Source organism: Helianthus annuus, chromosome 11, assembly GCF_002127325.2.
Source record: "Helianthus annuus cultivar XRQ/B chromosome 11, HanXRQr2.0-SUNRISE, whole genome shotgun sequence".
Lineage (NCBI taxonomy): Eukaryota > Viridiplantae > Streptophyta > Magnoliopsida > Asterales > Asteraceae > Helianthus > Helianthus annuus.
The window spans coordinates 7,804,194-7,821,546 of record NC_035443.2 but is presented as its reverse complement, the minus strand read 5'-3'; the positions used below and the strand labels follow the sequence as shown (position 1 = coordinate 7,821,546).

Here is a 17,353-nt window from a genome sequence, read left to right as displayed (position 1 = left end):
TCTTGAACAACGTTTTCTTCTTGTATTGCCGTTAGCAATACGGGTGCTTCGTCTTCCTCGACAAGATTTGAATGCTCTTGTACAACATCTTTCTCGGGACAGTCTTTCTTGAAGTGTCCATACTTCTGACACTTGTAGCACTGGATCTTACTTATGTCTGTTTGGTTTCTTCCAAAATTCCTCCAATTCTTAGACCTTCCACCTCTAGGTCTATACGAAGATCCTTCGTTCTTAGTGCTTTGCCTGTCTTTATTGTCTCGCCAGTTTCCGCGCGATTGGTTGAACCTGCCACGCCCGCGGTTTCCAAACTGTCTTCCTCTGCCTGAGTTGTTGTCGTGATGTGTAAACATCAACTTGTCTTGACTTTCTCCTGGGCTTCCTTTCTTTTGCTTAAGTCTTTCTTCTGACGTTTTTAACCTTCCGACCGCTTCTTCTAGCGTCATTGTTTCTAGATCGGAGTACTGTTCCATCGAGGCGACAATCTGAGTAAACTTATCTGGCACTGCATTTAGGAGTTTGCGTACCAGAGTCGGTTGACTCAGTGTTGTCCCTAATTCGCTTACCCGGGTAACTACACTGTTTATCTTTGCGGTGAAAGGAGTCTATAGTGTCATCTTCCCTCATTTGCATTAACTCGAATTCTGATAAAAGTGTATGCCACCGAGCCTTCTGTACCCGATCAACACCAACGTGTCTAGTCTTGAGATTTTCCCAAATTTCCTTTGCAGTTTTACAACTTACAACTTGCAATACAACATCCTCCGGTATTGCTTGGAACAGATAAGCAATTGTTGCCTTATCTTTCTTAACATCCGTTTGCGTATTTTCTGCCGGTTCAATCGTTTCCCAAAGTCCATTCGCTTCCAAAATCGTTTTGATGCGAATTGCCCAAACCGTATAGTTTGTTGCTGTAAGGCCCACTTTTGGTTCTAGTAAAATAACGACCATAGGACACTAGAAACATAGATTTTTAAAAGCGTCCAATCTTTTCGTAATTAAACATAAAGATATTAATAATATTTGTACGCTATTTTAACAAAAATTGGGCATGACCCGTCCGTAAGACGAGTGTATCCCTGTATTAACCATCATCAAACAACAAGTTTACGACCCGTTCGACTAGACACGACTAAAAACCATACCAAGTGTTAACAAGTGTAACTACTAACAATGTCATACAAAAACAAGCAATTGACCCAAAACATTAATACATAATAGCGGAAGCGCGTGATGATCTAAAAGTGTGCATGTGCTCGCTCCAATTTGCCAAGTCACCTACATTGAGGATTTACCTACATTTGACATAACAAATAGGTTAGTATTTCGCCACTAACAATTTTCGGTAATAAACCCATTTATTTCTTTCTCGGATAAGCATCATTCATTTACTTCGCTAACCGTTAAACGGTTCCTTACATGCTTGTCTCAAATAGAGGCTAAGCATACTTTACTTAACATACCCGTTAGGAACGGATACTAGCATCATTACATCATTTTCATTCGATTTGTTCATAATGAACAATCATAGTCATTTCATTCTTACATCATACTCCAATCCGAGAAAGACGGATCGAGTAGACTTTCGTCCAGTGCATACATAACTTCCCATACCCGGTTCAACGAAAAGTACCGGATATGATGCGTTAACTTTCGTAACTTCTTCATTCCTCACAATCCGTTATGACGGATCTTACTTTTACTTTCGAAAAATCATAGAATTCAAGTCTCACAATTTTAACATAACAACACAATTCGATTAAGATTATTATGCATATATATCATAATAGAAATAGGGTGTACACTAACATACCTCGATCTTGTGAACTTTCCAATTTCCTAGTGTTGGAACCTTCTTCTTTCACGCCTATAACAACACATTCATTCGTTTATTTAGTACAACTAAATCTCATTCATTCACCTTCCAAATTGTACATATTATTCTTTTAAGCATTTCCTCAAACACTTGGTGGGCATCATATTTTCTAGTATTATGTACAAGTATACAAAGCATGAATTCCTACTAGTTTATCTTATAATTCATCAACAATCAATCCATGTACATAACCTTCTTTTATCCTACATAAATCTTCTAAGATTCAAGCATTACTACATCATCATATTTCAAGATTCCACATGATTATAGCTACTTTGATCATCCTATTCATACCACAATTTCACAAAGTGGGTTTTTACCAAAATCTTTCAAATAACCTAAAAATCAACATGATTCTTGTCCTAGAAGGTAACCCTAACTCAGATTTCTCACATTTAGAGATAAAAATTCGAGATTGGGTTGAACCCCTCATTCTACAAATCATGATTTCAGAAAATTAAACTTACCACTTCAATAATCGAGTTTAGATGAGTGTAATTTCGAGTTTATGCAGTTGATTATCTTCAATTCTCCTATCCAATTGATTGAATTTAGTAAACAAGGGTTTCACCCTTGTTTCCCCCTGCTTGTTCGACCCCAGGCACGCATAGATGTGTGATTTTGGGGTTTCCTTCCTTCTAATATCCTTACTTAACAGTTTGACATGTTTAACCCCCATAGAATTTCATTTATTTCATTAAACACTTACCACCCTTTAACTAGCTTTTGTAACATTTTACTAACTTAGTTAATTCTTTTAATTATTTGAACTTAGTTTCATGTTATCCTATTTTGGGGTGTTATAGTTGCTTTCAAAATAGGACACTGTAATTGGGAAAGAGAACTTCCTTCCTTTTGAATTATGACTTGTGAATTTGGTCCAGTTGTTCCTGACATGTCTTCTGACCGAACAATCTTCACTTTCAAAAAACTTTATCTTTCTTGGTTTCTACAAACCTCTAATCCTTAACCCCCGCGTATAACCCAAGGCGTAACAAACAATCAATCTAATTCGCACTAAACCCCGGAATCAAAACCCTAGATTCCTAACCCCTGGTTCGACCCTGAACCGAAAATAAAAATAACTTGTGAATTGATAAAGAATAATAAAACCTGATCGCGAATTCCCTGCGATGCCTTAGAGCCTGATGCTCTGATACCAATTGTTGCCCAGAACGATCTTTGATCTCTAGATCGCAAATGATAAACGTAACTTTATTGAATACTGAATGTTGAATACAATGGAATTTACATGAACATGAATGAGATCTACAAATGAAAATCTAAAGGCCTATTTATACTAATCTAATGGGTACGAGTGTAGAGACATGTCCCTTCGTGAATAGACATGTCCTTTGAATGAATGGTTGTGATCACATATGAAGAGATGCGTCTTTTCCTTCTTAATCACAGCCACTAATTGAATAGATGTGTCTCTTGGTGGTGCCCCTTGAAGCCATCGATCAAAGAGAGGCAGCCCTAGGGGTTTCGCACCCTTTGGAGTGGAAGTTACAAACTTCTGAAATGTCATAAACAGCCCCTGAACTTTGTAACTGCCATGTAACCGCCATATAACTAACTTTATACTAATAACTAATAAACCCTTGTACTTGAAGGATGTGTAGAGATTAAGGATTTGATAACTAACTTACACGTTTATTTCCTTAGTGAACGAACACAAGCAGAAACTCTCAATCCGTAAGTGTTCATGCTTGTGAACACATTCCTTAATGAATGATTCGTGTTCGTTCGGTTCATTTGTGGCCGTAGTTATAACAACAATAAAGGAGAGATTGTATTGTGGATTTGTGGTGTTGAAGTGAAGCAGGAATATGGAAGGTGGAAGTATCAGGTGAGGGAGAAGTATCCTAGCCAATTATTTTTTATCCCATACATACATACACACATTTATGCTTTACATCTTGATTCTCTTAGATCGAGTTTAACAACCCTTCTCCATACCCCACCCTATCAGCCCAAACCCTCCCCTTTAATGTCTTCCACTCTTTACCCCCCTCATTGTCCTACAACACATCTCTTTCTATCCTTCTACTCCTCTCTGGCTTCTTTCACAACAGCCTCAAAACAAAACCCAAGAGATTACAAGTGTTCATTATGGTCATCCAAGCTCACACAACCAACCATACTATCATTTCATGTTAGTTTCAACTGCATTTTTTGAAGTTTTGCAAGCTTAAATCAACCAAAACTAAACACTTATGATCTTGACAGCAACATAAGCCACTCTTGGTGTGAAGTCTCTTGAAGTTGTTCATCTAGCAGCAATGCAACATCCAAGTTTCGGACCGTTTGGTAAGCCAAAAACCGCTCAAAAACCCTCATTTTCTAACTTAAATAATCACATACATGTGTGATTTATGTTCAACCATGTTTCTAGGTTATTTTGGAGTTGTCACAGAAAAGGAGGCTGGTCTCTAAGCTGCAACCCGCAACTCTTTTGCAAGGAGGTATAAAACTTAAATCGTTACTCCGTTGATACATAACCTAATAACCATTTTAACTAGTTTAAATGAAAGATCCATGAAGTTTTAGACATATAAACTAAAGATCATGTTTTACAGAATAACAAGGTTAAAATAACGTAAAACTCTTAGAAAGTTTCAAAGGTTTAAACCATAGTCGGTTATAAACCAAAACCGACAATGTATTAAAACTCATATTTCTGAAAATTATGTAATAACCCACTGGTGTTAACTTGACCTTATTAGTTGGATGTGCAACCCGTTAAAACTGCTAGAATTTCGTTATGACGCGTGCGTAGTAACAAGGCTTACCAAAACCGAACCCGAACATCTAAATATTGCGTTACTCGTTATGATTTTCACGTAACAATTTGGGGATTTTACACCCAAAAAAGGTATTTCAGATCTGTAAATATTTATTAAATTTCAGGTAATTAAATTACATTTTTTGCGGTTATTCGACATGTTTACAAAGTACTAGGACTAGAACCACCAAGTTAAAGTAGAGCGTCAAGACTGATTTTGAACTTAAAAGTATTTACACGACATATAAATATAAAACCTTAACGATTCTTCAAAGCTCAATCACACACGTAGGATAACATTACCCTAGTATCAAATACTTAAGCTATGCTAATTATTGGGATTACATGGTTGATTGCATGCATGGTGTAATAGTAAGTTCACAACTTTGGCACATAGTATACGTGTACGAGAACACATGTGAGTTTTGCGGGCCCTTTATATTTGTAACAACTCTCAAAAAAGGATCTAGAACGACTCGTAATTCGAAACCCCGAACGCACGCCAACAAAAAAACCAAAACAAAAAGGGTTAAAAAGGGATTACAAGTGTTCATTATAGTGATCCAAGCTCACAATACCAACCATACTATCATTTCAGGTAAGTTTCAACTACATTTTTGAAGTTTTGCAACCTTAAATCAACCAAAACTAAAAAGAGTTAAAAAAGAAACTGTGGCACATAGTTTGCGAGACGCGACAGGACCTTTGAGGACCTTCGCGTGGTGTGACGGTGGCAGATTCATTGAAGGCCACGTGGAGCCACGTGGCAGGTCTACGTGGATGAGACAGCACACCTAACCCCTAGCTTGCACCCTCGCGTGTCACGACGAGGAAGACTTGGGTTGTCGGGTGGCGCTTCTGTGCCAGATTTCATCTGGATAAAGATGGTCTCTTCGCGTGACGCGACCAGATCAACCGAAGCCGTCGTATAGCGGGACGTCGTCATTTTTTAGATACAAATAGAGGGGGTTATAGACATTGATCACATTGCACAAAAAGTTTTCGAAAATTTGATCGCTGCAACATTTGTTTCTCTATTCCCGAACCTCCATCTCGATTCCTGTTGACGAAATCCTAATCACTGAAACAATACCTTGTCCGATTGATCGGAAACCCTAGAAACCGAAAGTAAGAAAAGTTAACAATAGGGTGTGGAGATTCCGCTTAAATCAGATTCCGACTAGAAAAAATTTATGTAACAAAGGTATTGACATTCATAGCATTTTGTTCTGATTTTTTTCATTTTACCTTTATGTTTATTCGCACATGTTTGGATTAATAACATTGGCGGAATATAATTATGTACTTCGACTTTTACATTTATGTTTAGTCAACTAAAGTTTTTTTTTTTTTTTTTTTTTTTTTTTTTTTTTTTTTTTTTTTTTTTTTTTTTGTATCATGAACGGCTTGAGCCTGCTTAGATTTATAATTTCGGTGCAACTAATCATTTTTATGGTTTTTCGGTTTTGTCTCAATTACCCACAACGATTAAGAGTAGATATTATTTTTTTTTCCTTTTTGTATTTTACCTTTATGTTTATTAGCACGTGTTTGGATTAGTAACTTCAAGGAAATATAATTATGCAATTCAACTTTTATGTTTATGCACTTTTTTGGTGTCCTAAACAAATTTTGTTTAGATTCGTAACTTCAGCGGAATATAATTAGGCAATTCGACAACCCGACGATGAAGAAGAGTAGATATTTAATATTTCTTTGTAATTTACCTTTATGTTTATTTGTACATGCTTGGACCGATAACTAACTTTGGCAGAATATAATTGTGCACTTCGACTACCTATTGACAACAAAGAGTATATATTTATTTTCTATTTATTTTACATTTATGTTTAGTTTAATAAAGTACTTTTTTGATATCGTAAACGGCTTTCACAAGCGGTTGGAATGGTAACTCCGGCGAAATATAGGGGTTTCTAACTTTTTTTCCCCGTTTATATATGTTTATATGTAAATAAAGTAGTATACAGGTTTTCCAATGCATCGCATGAAGAAAATTTTTTGTTGATTATAGGTTAGATTGCAAATATGCATGTACAAATCCTCGTCATTTCATGCGGGCCAAACACCTAGTCGATATATAAAATTTATGAGTGAATCACAGAGATAAACATTGTTATTTTGATAACTGAGGTGAGGATCAAATAGAAAGTTTGGTTTGAGTAGAAAGTATAGGAATCAGTAATAGAAGAGACATGTGGCAAATAACAAAAAAAAAACATAGGGAATGACATTTTAGTCAACTACAAATTAGTTTTATATAACCCTAGATCTAAAAGAAAACTCATTTCTAAAAAAACCCAGTACGTCTTTCTCTCATCTCACCCCACACCATCACCACCACCGCCCACCGCCACCACTCCATCATCCACTGCCACAACAACCGTCACCCTATGTACCCTCACCACTCTGTCACCGTCCACATATCCCAACCCCAACCCCAACCCCAACCGTAACCCTAACCTAGCCCTAGATCTCTCAATCCAAATTCAAAATGAACACATCCACCTACATAAAAAGGTTAACAGAATGCCATCGGTGGAAAATAAAGCATGAGTATACCACAGTGAATTTTGTTTTGTACCACAGTGAAAAATAAAGCATTCTAGTGTATTGCATTTTTTAATTATGTTTTATAACACAATGAAAAAACACATTCTTTTGTATTTTCAGTCCATTTCGTTTTAAAAAAAACACATTTATTGTGTTTTTACTTCATTGCGTTTTAGGAAAAACACATTTTTATGTGTTTTTAGTTTATTGCGTTTTAGAAAAAAAAAACATGTTTTTAGCCCATTGTATTTTAGAAAAAAAACACACACACATTTTTTGTGTTTTTAGTCCATTGTGTTTTAGAAAAAAAAACCACATTTTTTCTGGTTTTTTCCATTGCGTTTTAGGAAAATACACATTTTTTGTGTTTTTGTCCCTTACGTTTTAGGAAAATACACATTTTTTTTGTTTTTAGTCGATTGCGTTTTACGCATCTGGGTTTATGATTTTTTTTCAAAGTATAGCAATAGTATACTCGTTTTAAAGATAAAAAATTCTCGTTTTTATGGTACAATTTTTATAAAAAAAAAAAACAATGTCGTATGAAAAAATTATTAACGTTTTAAAAACGAGGGGAAATTGGAGTAGAGAGAAACTATTGATTTGGATAGACTTGAATACCCCTAAACAAACTCACGCGTGTTCAATTCTTGTTTAATTTCACACATTTAATCGAAGCCCTTGATTAATTAATAGATAGTTAAGATTGCTTATTAACCTTCTTATCCAAATATACTTTCTAGTATATGTTGACCCTTGATAACCATATTTTGTCAACTTTTAGTTTGGGTCTATTCATGTAGGTCAAATATTCACATGTTTTTCAATGGGGCACCTGATTATGGATTTTTTGGTGGGTTAATCAGGTAAGGCAAAATTGATTTTCATTTGAAAGAATCTGATGGAACATTATTCAGATCAATTTGTTAGAAGTAATATTATTTAAAGATGAAGATTCAAGGTTCTAACATTGAACTTCTTAGTTTTAAATAAAATAGATCATCATACTACATTAATATATTTATAACATTTTATAAGATTATCTATATAACGTATACGGGCTCGAACGGACTTGTTGGGCTTTGGCCCAGCCCCTATTAGGCCTGGTAAATCGATGTCGTTCTAAATATATATATACACACACACACGATATAGACTACCAATGTTGAACGATGCTATATTCATGTATGTTACTCCTAGAGTTCCTATTTGTAGATCTATTTTTGTAGACTCCAAATAACAACTTGATCTATACATTAAAACAAATGCTATATTCATGTATGGTTACTCCTAGAGTTCCTATATATAGATCTACTTTTCGTTACTTCAAATAACAACTAGCATTTGTTTCAATAATATGCAGATCAAGTTAGACGAATATGGCATCGTTTCAGAAGATCGTAGATGTTGAAACAATCAGAGAGACCCAACGAGCACGAGGTCTAGCCACCATTCTTGCCATTGGCACCGCAACTCCTTACAATTGTATTTATCAAGCTGATTACCCTGACTATTATTTCCGCGTTACTAAAAGCGAGCATATGATTAATCTGAAAGAGAAGTTTAAACGTATTTGTAAGAATTTACTCTTACTAATCATGCAATTGTAGTTCATCCATAACATCGAATACGTCTCATAGTTTAACACAATATAAAACTAGTAGGTGACAAAACGATGATCAAGAAGCGATTCATGTTCCTAACGGAAGAGTTTCTGAAGGAAAATCCCAACATGTGTGAGTACATGAGTCCGTCTCTGAACACTCGCCAAGACTTGTTGATCACCGCAATCCCAAAGCTCGGCAAGGAAGCCGCCACCAAAGCCATCGAAGAGTGGGGAGTCTCAAAATCTAAGATCACCCATCTCATCTTTAGCACCACCTCGGGAATCGACATGCCTGGTGCTGACTTTCAACTCACCAAGTTACTTGGTCTCTCCCCTTTAGTCAATCGGCTAATGATATACCAACAGGTAGGAGGGTGTACATGGTATGTTTGGGTCGGTTTTGGGCTCAAACTGAACCAAAATTGAATATGAGTTGGTTTTCATTTTTAACTTACATATGGGCTTGAAATGTTTGGTCCTAAAAAATGGCCCAAAATAACGAATTTGGGCATAAAACTTTTGTCCTAAGTTTTCTGATAACCACCTATTAATGAAGACTGGCCTAAAATTTTGGTCCATAAATCCAAGAACAAACATGTAACCAAGTTTGTGCGGTTTGGATTGGTTTGGTTTGGTTTCGAAGCAAGACATAACCGAAACTGAACCATAATATTTGGTTATCAAAGAAAAAAAATATACCGTCAGTTATTAGAACTTAGGTTGGTTAATAAGTTTCTTTTTGTTTCGGTTCGGTTAATCTGTTTATATTGCTCACCCTTACCAAAAGGGTTGTTCGGCAGGGGGCACAGCACATCGTCTAGCCAAGGACATTGCCGAAAACAATAAGAGTTCACGCATCCTTGTTGTCTGCTCTGATAGCATGGCTTCAATTTTCCGTGGACCTAGTGAGGACCACATTGATTCTTTAGTGGGTCAAGCTCCTTTTAGAGATGGAGCGGCTGCAATCATCGTGGGTTCAGACCCGGATTTATCGACTGAACATCCATTGTTTGAGATTGTGTCTGCAAATCAAACAATTATACCAGACACTGAGATGGCTATGAAGTTACACTTGAGGGAAGAAGGGCTCACATTCCACTTGCACAAGGATGTACCCAAGATGATCTTTGAGAATATAGAGAGCGCGTTAAAGCGGGCCGTTTCTCCACTTGGTCTAAGTGATTGGAACTCGCTGTTTTGGATAGTTCATCCTGGTGGTAGAGCCATACTCGATAACGTGGAATTAAAGCTTGAACTAGATAAGGAGAAGTTGAGGGCTAGTAGGCATGTGCTAAGTGAATATGGAAACTTGAATAGTGCATGTGTGTTGTTCATCATCAATGAGATAAGAAATAAATCTTTGGAAATTGGAAAATGTACAACCGGTGAAGGTTTAGATTGGGGTGTTTTGTTTGGATTTGGCCCGGGTTTAACAATCGAAACGATTGTTCTTCGTAGCCAACCGGTGACTACTCCCATTGCCGCTATAACGAATGGTGCAAAATAGCTAGTTAATCATCCAACTGTTATTGATAAGAAATAGCGGTTAATGTAAGAATGTTGTCCGGTATGTTGACATATAATAAACGGTCTTGCAAATCTGGTTTGATTAACAGGACTTAAATAAATCTTTGTATTCTTGTGTGTTCATATTTCTTGTAGTGACCCAAAAGAACACTATGTTGACCGGTTCTGTTTTAAACATAATGGAAAACATGAAAACATACCTGATTGCATCAGTACAGGCCAGCAGAGAATCCAGATGTAGTCGCAGCATTAGGTTTGACATGATTGTCAGCTTGATCTGGTTCCTCCTTAGGGTGCAATCTAATGATGGTGATAAGAGAAACCGATAAAGGGTAATCGGTTGGGAGAAAGAGGTTGATTGATGTTATGAGAGTAATCAAGTTGTCTAACCTTGAAACCTCTACATTAGTCTCCTTATATAAGCACCCAGGAGGAAACCCTAATTAGTTAATAAGGGTAATTAGGCCCATCAACAATTACCAACTAATTATATAATAGGATTGTTATATATTTTGATCCATATAATGTAAATGATTATAATGGCTACTAGATTAAATATAATATAAAATATTTAATCTTACATTCTCCCACTTAGCCGAGTAATCATTTACTATGAGCGTTAGATAAGCCTGATCAGGAGTTAACACTCATTTTAGCCTTAAACAAGTACTATAGCAGAGAAATACAGCCGTTGAATCATTATGCGACTCAGGACCCCCATTAATCATACTATAGCCTTAATTTAAAACCTAATCGTCATGATCAAAATACGCATAAGCCCTTTGTTTGATTTGTAACTATATTTGTCTATATGCCATTATGTCGACTTAACATATTCTTAGAGACGTACAAAATCAAACTAGTGAGGAAAATTAACTAATACTTAGACATTCATAGTACGATATGCAATTGCGCATGGCCATTAATTAATACCCGTCTATGAGCTCTCTTAATAAGACTTATGGGTAATAGCCCTTCAGTTATAGGATCCTTAAGCATATCATGAATGTATTCGATACAAACTTAGTTTCCTCAATTCGTTCATAAACGAATAATTAATTGCGTATCGAAATTTTAATGCAGCACCTCTTGAACTGTTACTGTTCAAGGAGTTATGGTAGCTGACTTTATCACACTAATTCTTCAAAAACATTATATGGAGTTAATAAACTTATGAGTCCACTGATAAATTTCTAACAACATTTAATGACTATATTATGTCGTTATAACTTAGGTTGTTATTATCAGTTTATTATGACTCCTCTATGAGATAGATTTTGTCTGCTGACATAAGGACATACCCGAAATTACATTTTTGTCATCTTTGAATATCACAAAGTTAGAGTAATAAACCGGTTTTTAGTTCTCACTTTTCTTCAAATTTTAGCCTCTCGTTTCTTTAAAGATATTGTAATACTCCATTAGATGCTTCACATTAATCTAGACATATCTAGTGTGTTGCAATGTGAGTAATATCTAAACGAGTATAGACTTAAGCTTACATAAGGCTTCTAATTAATGAAGCATAGATAAATAATCTCATTTACCATATTATCCTCTGAAGGAGAGCAATATTGTTACATATGTAAGGACCCATTTAATGTTAAACTTATGGAACGATACTATTATCCCATTGGGTCTATCTCGGTATGTTATGATATCAATTACGTAAGAGATATCTCTGAGATCTATTATATCAAAGTTTGTGTCAACAATGCTTTGACTTATGTAACATATACTTGTCAAAAGAATATCATCTATATAGACAAGTTTATCTTAGTTGCTCCCACTCATCTTGAGGTAGGTACATTAATCCACTTGATTGTTGATGAAAATAATTACGTTAAGATTTCATCACATTATGATGTTTGCATTAACCCATACATGGATTTTATTGGCTTACAAATAAAGTGTTCTTTAACCTTCAGTTTGGAACTTTCAGGTTGTTTTATGAACATGTAAATATGTCAACCATTTGTTAAGGAAAATTTTATTTAATGTTCATCTAATGTAGCTTTAAACTATTATAAGCTACTAGAACAGTGATGATCCTCAAAGAAAACTTTGATAATTTATCTCTTCCTAAGTATAACCTTTGACAATCAATCATGCTTCTTAGTGTCTTAACGCTTATTTCAGGATTTGGTTTAGTTATGAACACTCTTAGGTAATTCAATCAAATCCCAAACGTTATACGAACATATAAAATCAGTTTACTAGAAAACTGTTTTATTCCATTTAGAAGATTGACTGACACTAATGGCTTAATTAGAAGAGATAGGATCAGTAAACATTTCCAAAATCCATTTCAACTTCATAGGGAGGTTATGTAATCATCAAAGTTAGTAGGCTTTTAAACCTAGATGACCTCCTGAATTGATTATTGGGTTTTAAAAGTTTCAGCTTTATGGATTAGCTCTTGGTTAGGTTGCTATCATTTTCAGGATTCTAAGTTTGTAAGAGTTGGTGCAGTATGGTGTACAAGAGGTGTCATCGGAGTTAAATTTGGAGTGAACTTTAGTAATGACACTCTTCCCCCCGCCTCTTGTATTCCTTGCAAGTCATAATAAGGACTTTGACTTCTCCCACTAACCTTAGAAATCTTTAGGAACTCAGCATGCTTAGGGTCAATATTTAACGACCAACAAAATCTAATAGAGAAAACAAATTAATGACGTTAGTCGTTGTGATCTCTCTTGTTGAGGATTACGTTAGTTTAGGTAAGAAATCTAAGTGTGCCCACAATTAAGCAACAATGAAACTTTTGTAAGAGTAGCATTAGATTTTAATGAGACAAGTTATGATAGAACAGTGTCAAGATGGAGCAGTGTCTTGTAAAAAGAGGTGTAAATTGAGGTAATGTGAAATTTTCACTCCCCCACCTCTTGCAACTTAAGACACTTAATGCTCCCACTGATCTTTAATATCTCTAGAATGCTACAAGAGAAGTTTCAATGTGCTACGTGACGTAGGAACCTATCATATATACATTAGACTTTATTTGATTTCTTTAATGTCCAGATATCATAAGAAAACTTAGGGACACTTTTAATAGAAATCTTATTAAGTATATATATGAATAGATTTCTTCTAAGACCGTGTGCCATATGTGACAAAATTTAGATACAAGTTGATAGCCTGTTAAATGATAAATGAATTATGTCTGAATATTCCATTTGGAATAAGTTCCACGAATGTCAATGAATGACTTATCATGGACCCATGCTTATTCCTTAAGCCAAGTAATATTTAGGGCTGTAACGTCATGATTTAAAATCACTTAAAATGAGATTAAATGAATGATCATCCTCATTAACCATGTCATGATTTCTCATGAATTTTGGTCGTAATGGATGGAATTTATAAGTCTCATTTTCCTTTTGTCAAATTCTCATTTACATGATGACAAAAGTTGTGAAAAAATAAGGTATCATCTAGTTTCATCTTAGTAATGTTTCTACCCAGATATCTAGAACAAATAAGAAGAGAGTTTAAGATAAGTGTGACTTTATGTTGACTATGCAAACCTCACAATCTTCATAACGTTGCTTAATTATGATACTATATTCTGATTAATCTTCAGAACATATAAGGTATCGAAAAGCGTTGTTGGAAGACTGTTCATTATGGTTCTTATAGTCTTAACATTTAATTATGTCACTAACTCTCATGTTAGTTATTTGTCGAGTTCTGGTAAGGAAACGTATGGAACTAGAGTCAACTAATCATGTGTTAATTGGAATATTAAAATTATCAGACTTAAATATCATTAGTAAGTTACTATCTAATTAGTTTATCCAACTGTTCTTTAGAATAATGGATAGTCTCGTTGCTTATGCCTATTCTAATGACATAATTATACAGTGAGATTTTCCCTTGAATAACCTTAACGTTGGGATTAGCACTTGTAATTTGTCTATGGACCTTAGAACAATCCTCTCTTAAGGTTTTAGTGGTTGTAAGGTGAATAACATCTTACTTTCCAGTTTCAAACATTTATTTCTATGTACATATGTTGCTTATCAACACACTCGTTATACTTTGGTATTTTTGAGTGTTATAGTTGATTTATAAGGCATCAAATTGTACAAGTGAAAATCTTAGTATGTAATGTACTGGAAAAATGTACTCATTTCCATGCGTAAGCCCTTAACTTTATGGGTCATGGTATTGTACATTATTATGTATTCACATATACCACTTAGCTTATAGTTTAGAACTTTAAATGAAGGCATGCATATTAGGAATTCTTGTGATTATTCCACAATTATAGATTAGTCTTAGGAAAGACTTAATCTGGAATAACCTTTTAGTGATAGCACTTATGTTAAAGAGTTCTTGATTATCATAAGAGACATCATGTTCGATTTATCCTATTCATCATGCTCTACTTTTATTCTGTAGTGCTTTATCAGAAGAGAGCAATAGGATCATTGCGTCTTAAGAGATAATCAAGGATTTAATTTAGGAGCTAATTCTTATAGAAACTTTAAATAAAGCAAAACATATTAGATTTAGTAATTAGAGTGGATGAGATATAGATTTATAGAAGAAAACTATAGTGAGTAAAATTATGGGTACTAAGAATAAGGCAGACGAAATGATCATAAAAATTAATTGAGGATCATTAGTATAAGGATCATTATGTGAAGAGGTTGTGATATGTCTATTACTAACATCAAAATAATAGACTACTTAAAGTTCTACTTAAACGAAAACAAAACAGCTTTGGCCAGAAGTGTAATCATTTAAGCATGTGTGCAAAGTGGTTGTAACAAATCAGCTTTGGCCAGAAATTGAGACAATCACTTTAGTTATGCACTTGTTAAGTATGCCATCTATGAAGGAATTAAAACAGCTTTGGCCAGATATTAAGACATTCATGTTTATGATGCACACTTAACATAGCTTCCGTAATACTTGAACGATAAGTAGATGCATCAAATCAGCTTTGGCCAGAAGTGATACATCAGAAGCTCATTCAAGTTAAGCCATTTTGGTTTTGTAAAACATTATTTGATCCTCATTAATTAACTAAGTAATTACAAAAACCAATCATTTAATAGCAAACCACCTGTTAGCGCGGTGAGTGCGCAGGGGAACAGCGTGCCCCTAGCTAAATTTTAGTTCATATTAACTGCTTAATAAAGTAATAGGATTTTGAATAAGTCTTGAAATTTTATGAACACTCAAGATTTCGGATGATCTCGGATGATTTCGGATTGTTTCGGATGTGTCCAAGACGCATGATTATCTCTTGGATTCATCCGAAATGGTGAAGCTTAGTCCGAAATGATCCGTGACACTAAGTCCGAGATGGTCCGAAATGATCAGGCAGTTAATGAACCGTGATGGATGAAACTTAGTCCGTAATGCTCCGTAATCCTTAGTTCGAAATGATCCATAATGATCAAACAGATATTGATTCGTGATGGACGCTTTGTCCGAAATGATCTGTAATGATCCGGAATGATCATCCAAAATGCCTATCCGTAATGTGTTCCACAAGCTACAAAATCCCTAATTTAAGCAGTTATTAATTGATAAGGTTCAAATCCGAAATCTTAGGGATTATGGGATTAAGTTTCCTGTTTAAATATTCTTTATATTTATCTGTTTATTTCGAAAATTATATCCATTAATAAAATAACAGATTTCGAAAATTCTAATTAGATAAAATAAATCAAAACAGGAATAAACACCCAATAATCCTAAATTCATTTCAAAAGTAAGGGAATTTTCGAACTTTCCTAATGAACATGTGATGAACCCTAAAACAAAATTTAATCACTTTATCCGAAATCTGGAAATTTATTAATCAATTTCTTGAAAAAATTATGATTTCGGAACAGTAAAGTTTGATGAATAAATAATCCGAGATGATCCGGTATGGAGGATTCTAATCCGGAATGGCATCTCGGGTAAAAAAGTTTGAAGTTGTTCTTCCGTGATGCATCCGTAATGGATCCGTGATGATCCGTAATGGATCCGTGATAAAATTAATTGAAGGTATTCATCAGTGATGTATCCGTAATGGATCCGTAATGATCCATAATGATCTGTAATGATCAAAGATGATCCGTAATGATCCGAGATGCATTCGAGATGATGAAAACCCAGATCCGTAATCATTCGTGACGATCCGTAATGATCCGTAATGATGATTTCGGATGGCAAAAAACGGAATTTTATTAAAGTTTTCAAAACTGTTTTTCCTGTTTTATTCCAGATTTACGGATACAAAACAGAACCGACTAATCAACATACGCTCTGATACCACATGTTGACCGGTTCTGTTTTAAACATAATGGAAAACATGAAAACATACCTGATTGCATCAGTACAGGCCAGCAGAGAATCCAGATGTAGTCGCAGCATTAGGTTCGACATGATTGTCAGCTTGATCTGGTTCCTCCTTAGGGTGCAATCTAATGATGGTGATAAGAGAAACCGATAAAGGGTAATCGGTTGGGAGAAAGAGGTTGATTGATGTTATGAGAGTAATCAAGTTGTCTAACCTTGAAACCTCTACATTAGTCTCCTTATATAAGCACCCAGGAGGAAACCCTAATTAGTTAATAAGGGTAATTAGGCCCATCAACAATTACCAACTAATTATATAATAGGATTGTTATATATTTTGATCCATATAATGTAAATGATTATAATGGCTACTAGATTAAATATAATATAAAATATTTAATCTTACACACTATGCCCATAAAAGGCTCAAAAGGGTTATGGCCTTCCGCTGATCAAAAAATGGAGATGAAGATAATTTCAGTAGGAATGGAAGTGTCTGTATATATGATTCAGAAAGGAGCTAACCTGGTATAATATTGATTGTACTCTTTAAGATAAATCAGTTTTGTTGCAACTGTATGAAATTAACCAACTATTGCTAGGCCAATAAAGAATTGAACAGAGACGGAAGGGGTTTGTTCGTGTTTATTCGCTTAACTCTGATCAAAAAATGAATTAACACGAA

At 34.9% G+C, this 17,353-nt stretch overlaps 1 protein-coding gene and 1 long non-coding RNA gene across 5 annotated transcripts; one reads left to right on the top strand and one right to left on the bottom strand.

Moving 5' to 3' along the window:
• Window positions 1–1,030: 1,030 nt before the first annotated feature.
• LOC110889415 lies at window positions 1,031–2,869 on the bottom strand. Its single transcript, XR_002563585.2, has 3 exons — window positions 2,341–2,869; window positions 1,811–1,864; window positions 1,031–1,292 (listed from the first exon to the last, which is right to left on the bottom strand). It is a non-coding gene; the product is annotated as an uncharacterized LOC110889415 (long non-coding RNA).
• Window positions 2,870–3,816: 947 nt separating this feature from the next.
• LOC110889412 (chalcone synthase) lies at window positions 3,817–17,309 on the top strand. Of its 4 annotated transcripts, none has more exons than XR_004871955.1 (8): window positions 3,817–4,031; window positions 4,106–4,186; window positions 4,272–4,341; window positions 8,596–8,807; window positions 8,897–9,204; window positions 9,626–10,389; window positions 10,501–10,519; window positions 17,082–17,309. XR_004871955.1 is itself a non-coding variant. In XM_035979540.1 (7 exons), the coding sequence occupies exons 5-7, from the start codon at window positions 8,612–8,614 to the stop codon at window positions 10,343–10,345; spliced, it is 1,224 nt and encodes a 407-aa protein (XP_035835433.1). In that variant the 5' UTR covers window positions 3,822–4,031; window positions 4,106–4,186; window positions 4,272–4,341; window positions 8,036–8,098; window positions 8,596–8,611; the 3' UTR covers window positions 10,346–10,488. The 4 variants fall into 4 exon arrangements, 2 of the variants coding, with proteins under 2 accessions (XP_021992621.1, XP_035835433.1); XR_004871954.1 differs by having other exon boundaries at window positions 9,626–10,405; window positions 17,082–17,110; XM_035979540.1 differs by lacking the exons at window positions 10,501–10,519; window positions 17,082–17,309 and adding an exon at window positions 8,036–8,098 and having other exon boundaries at window positions 3,822–4,031; window positions 9,626–10,488.
• Window positions 17,310–17,353: the final 44 nt, after the last annotated feature.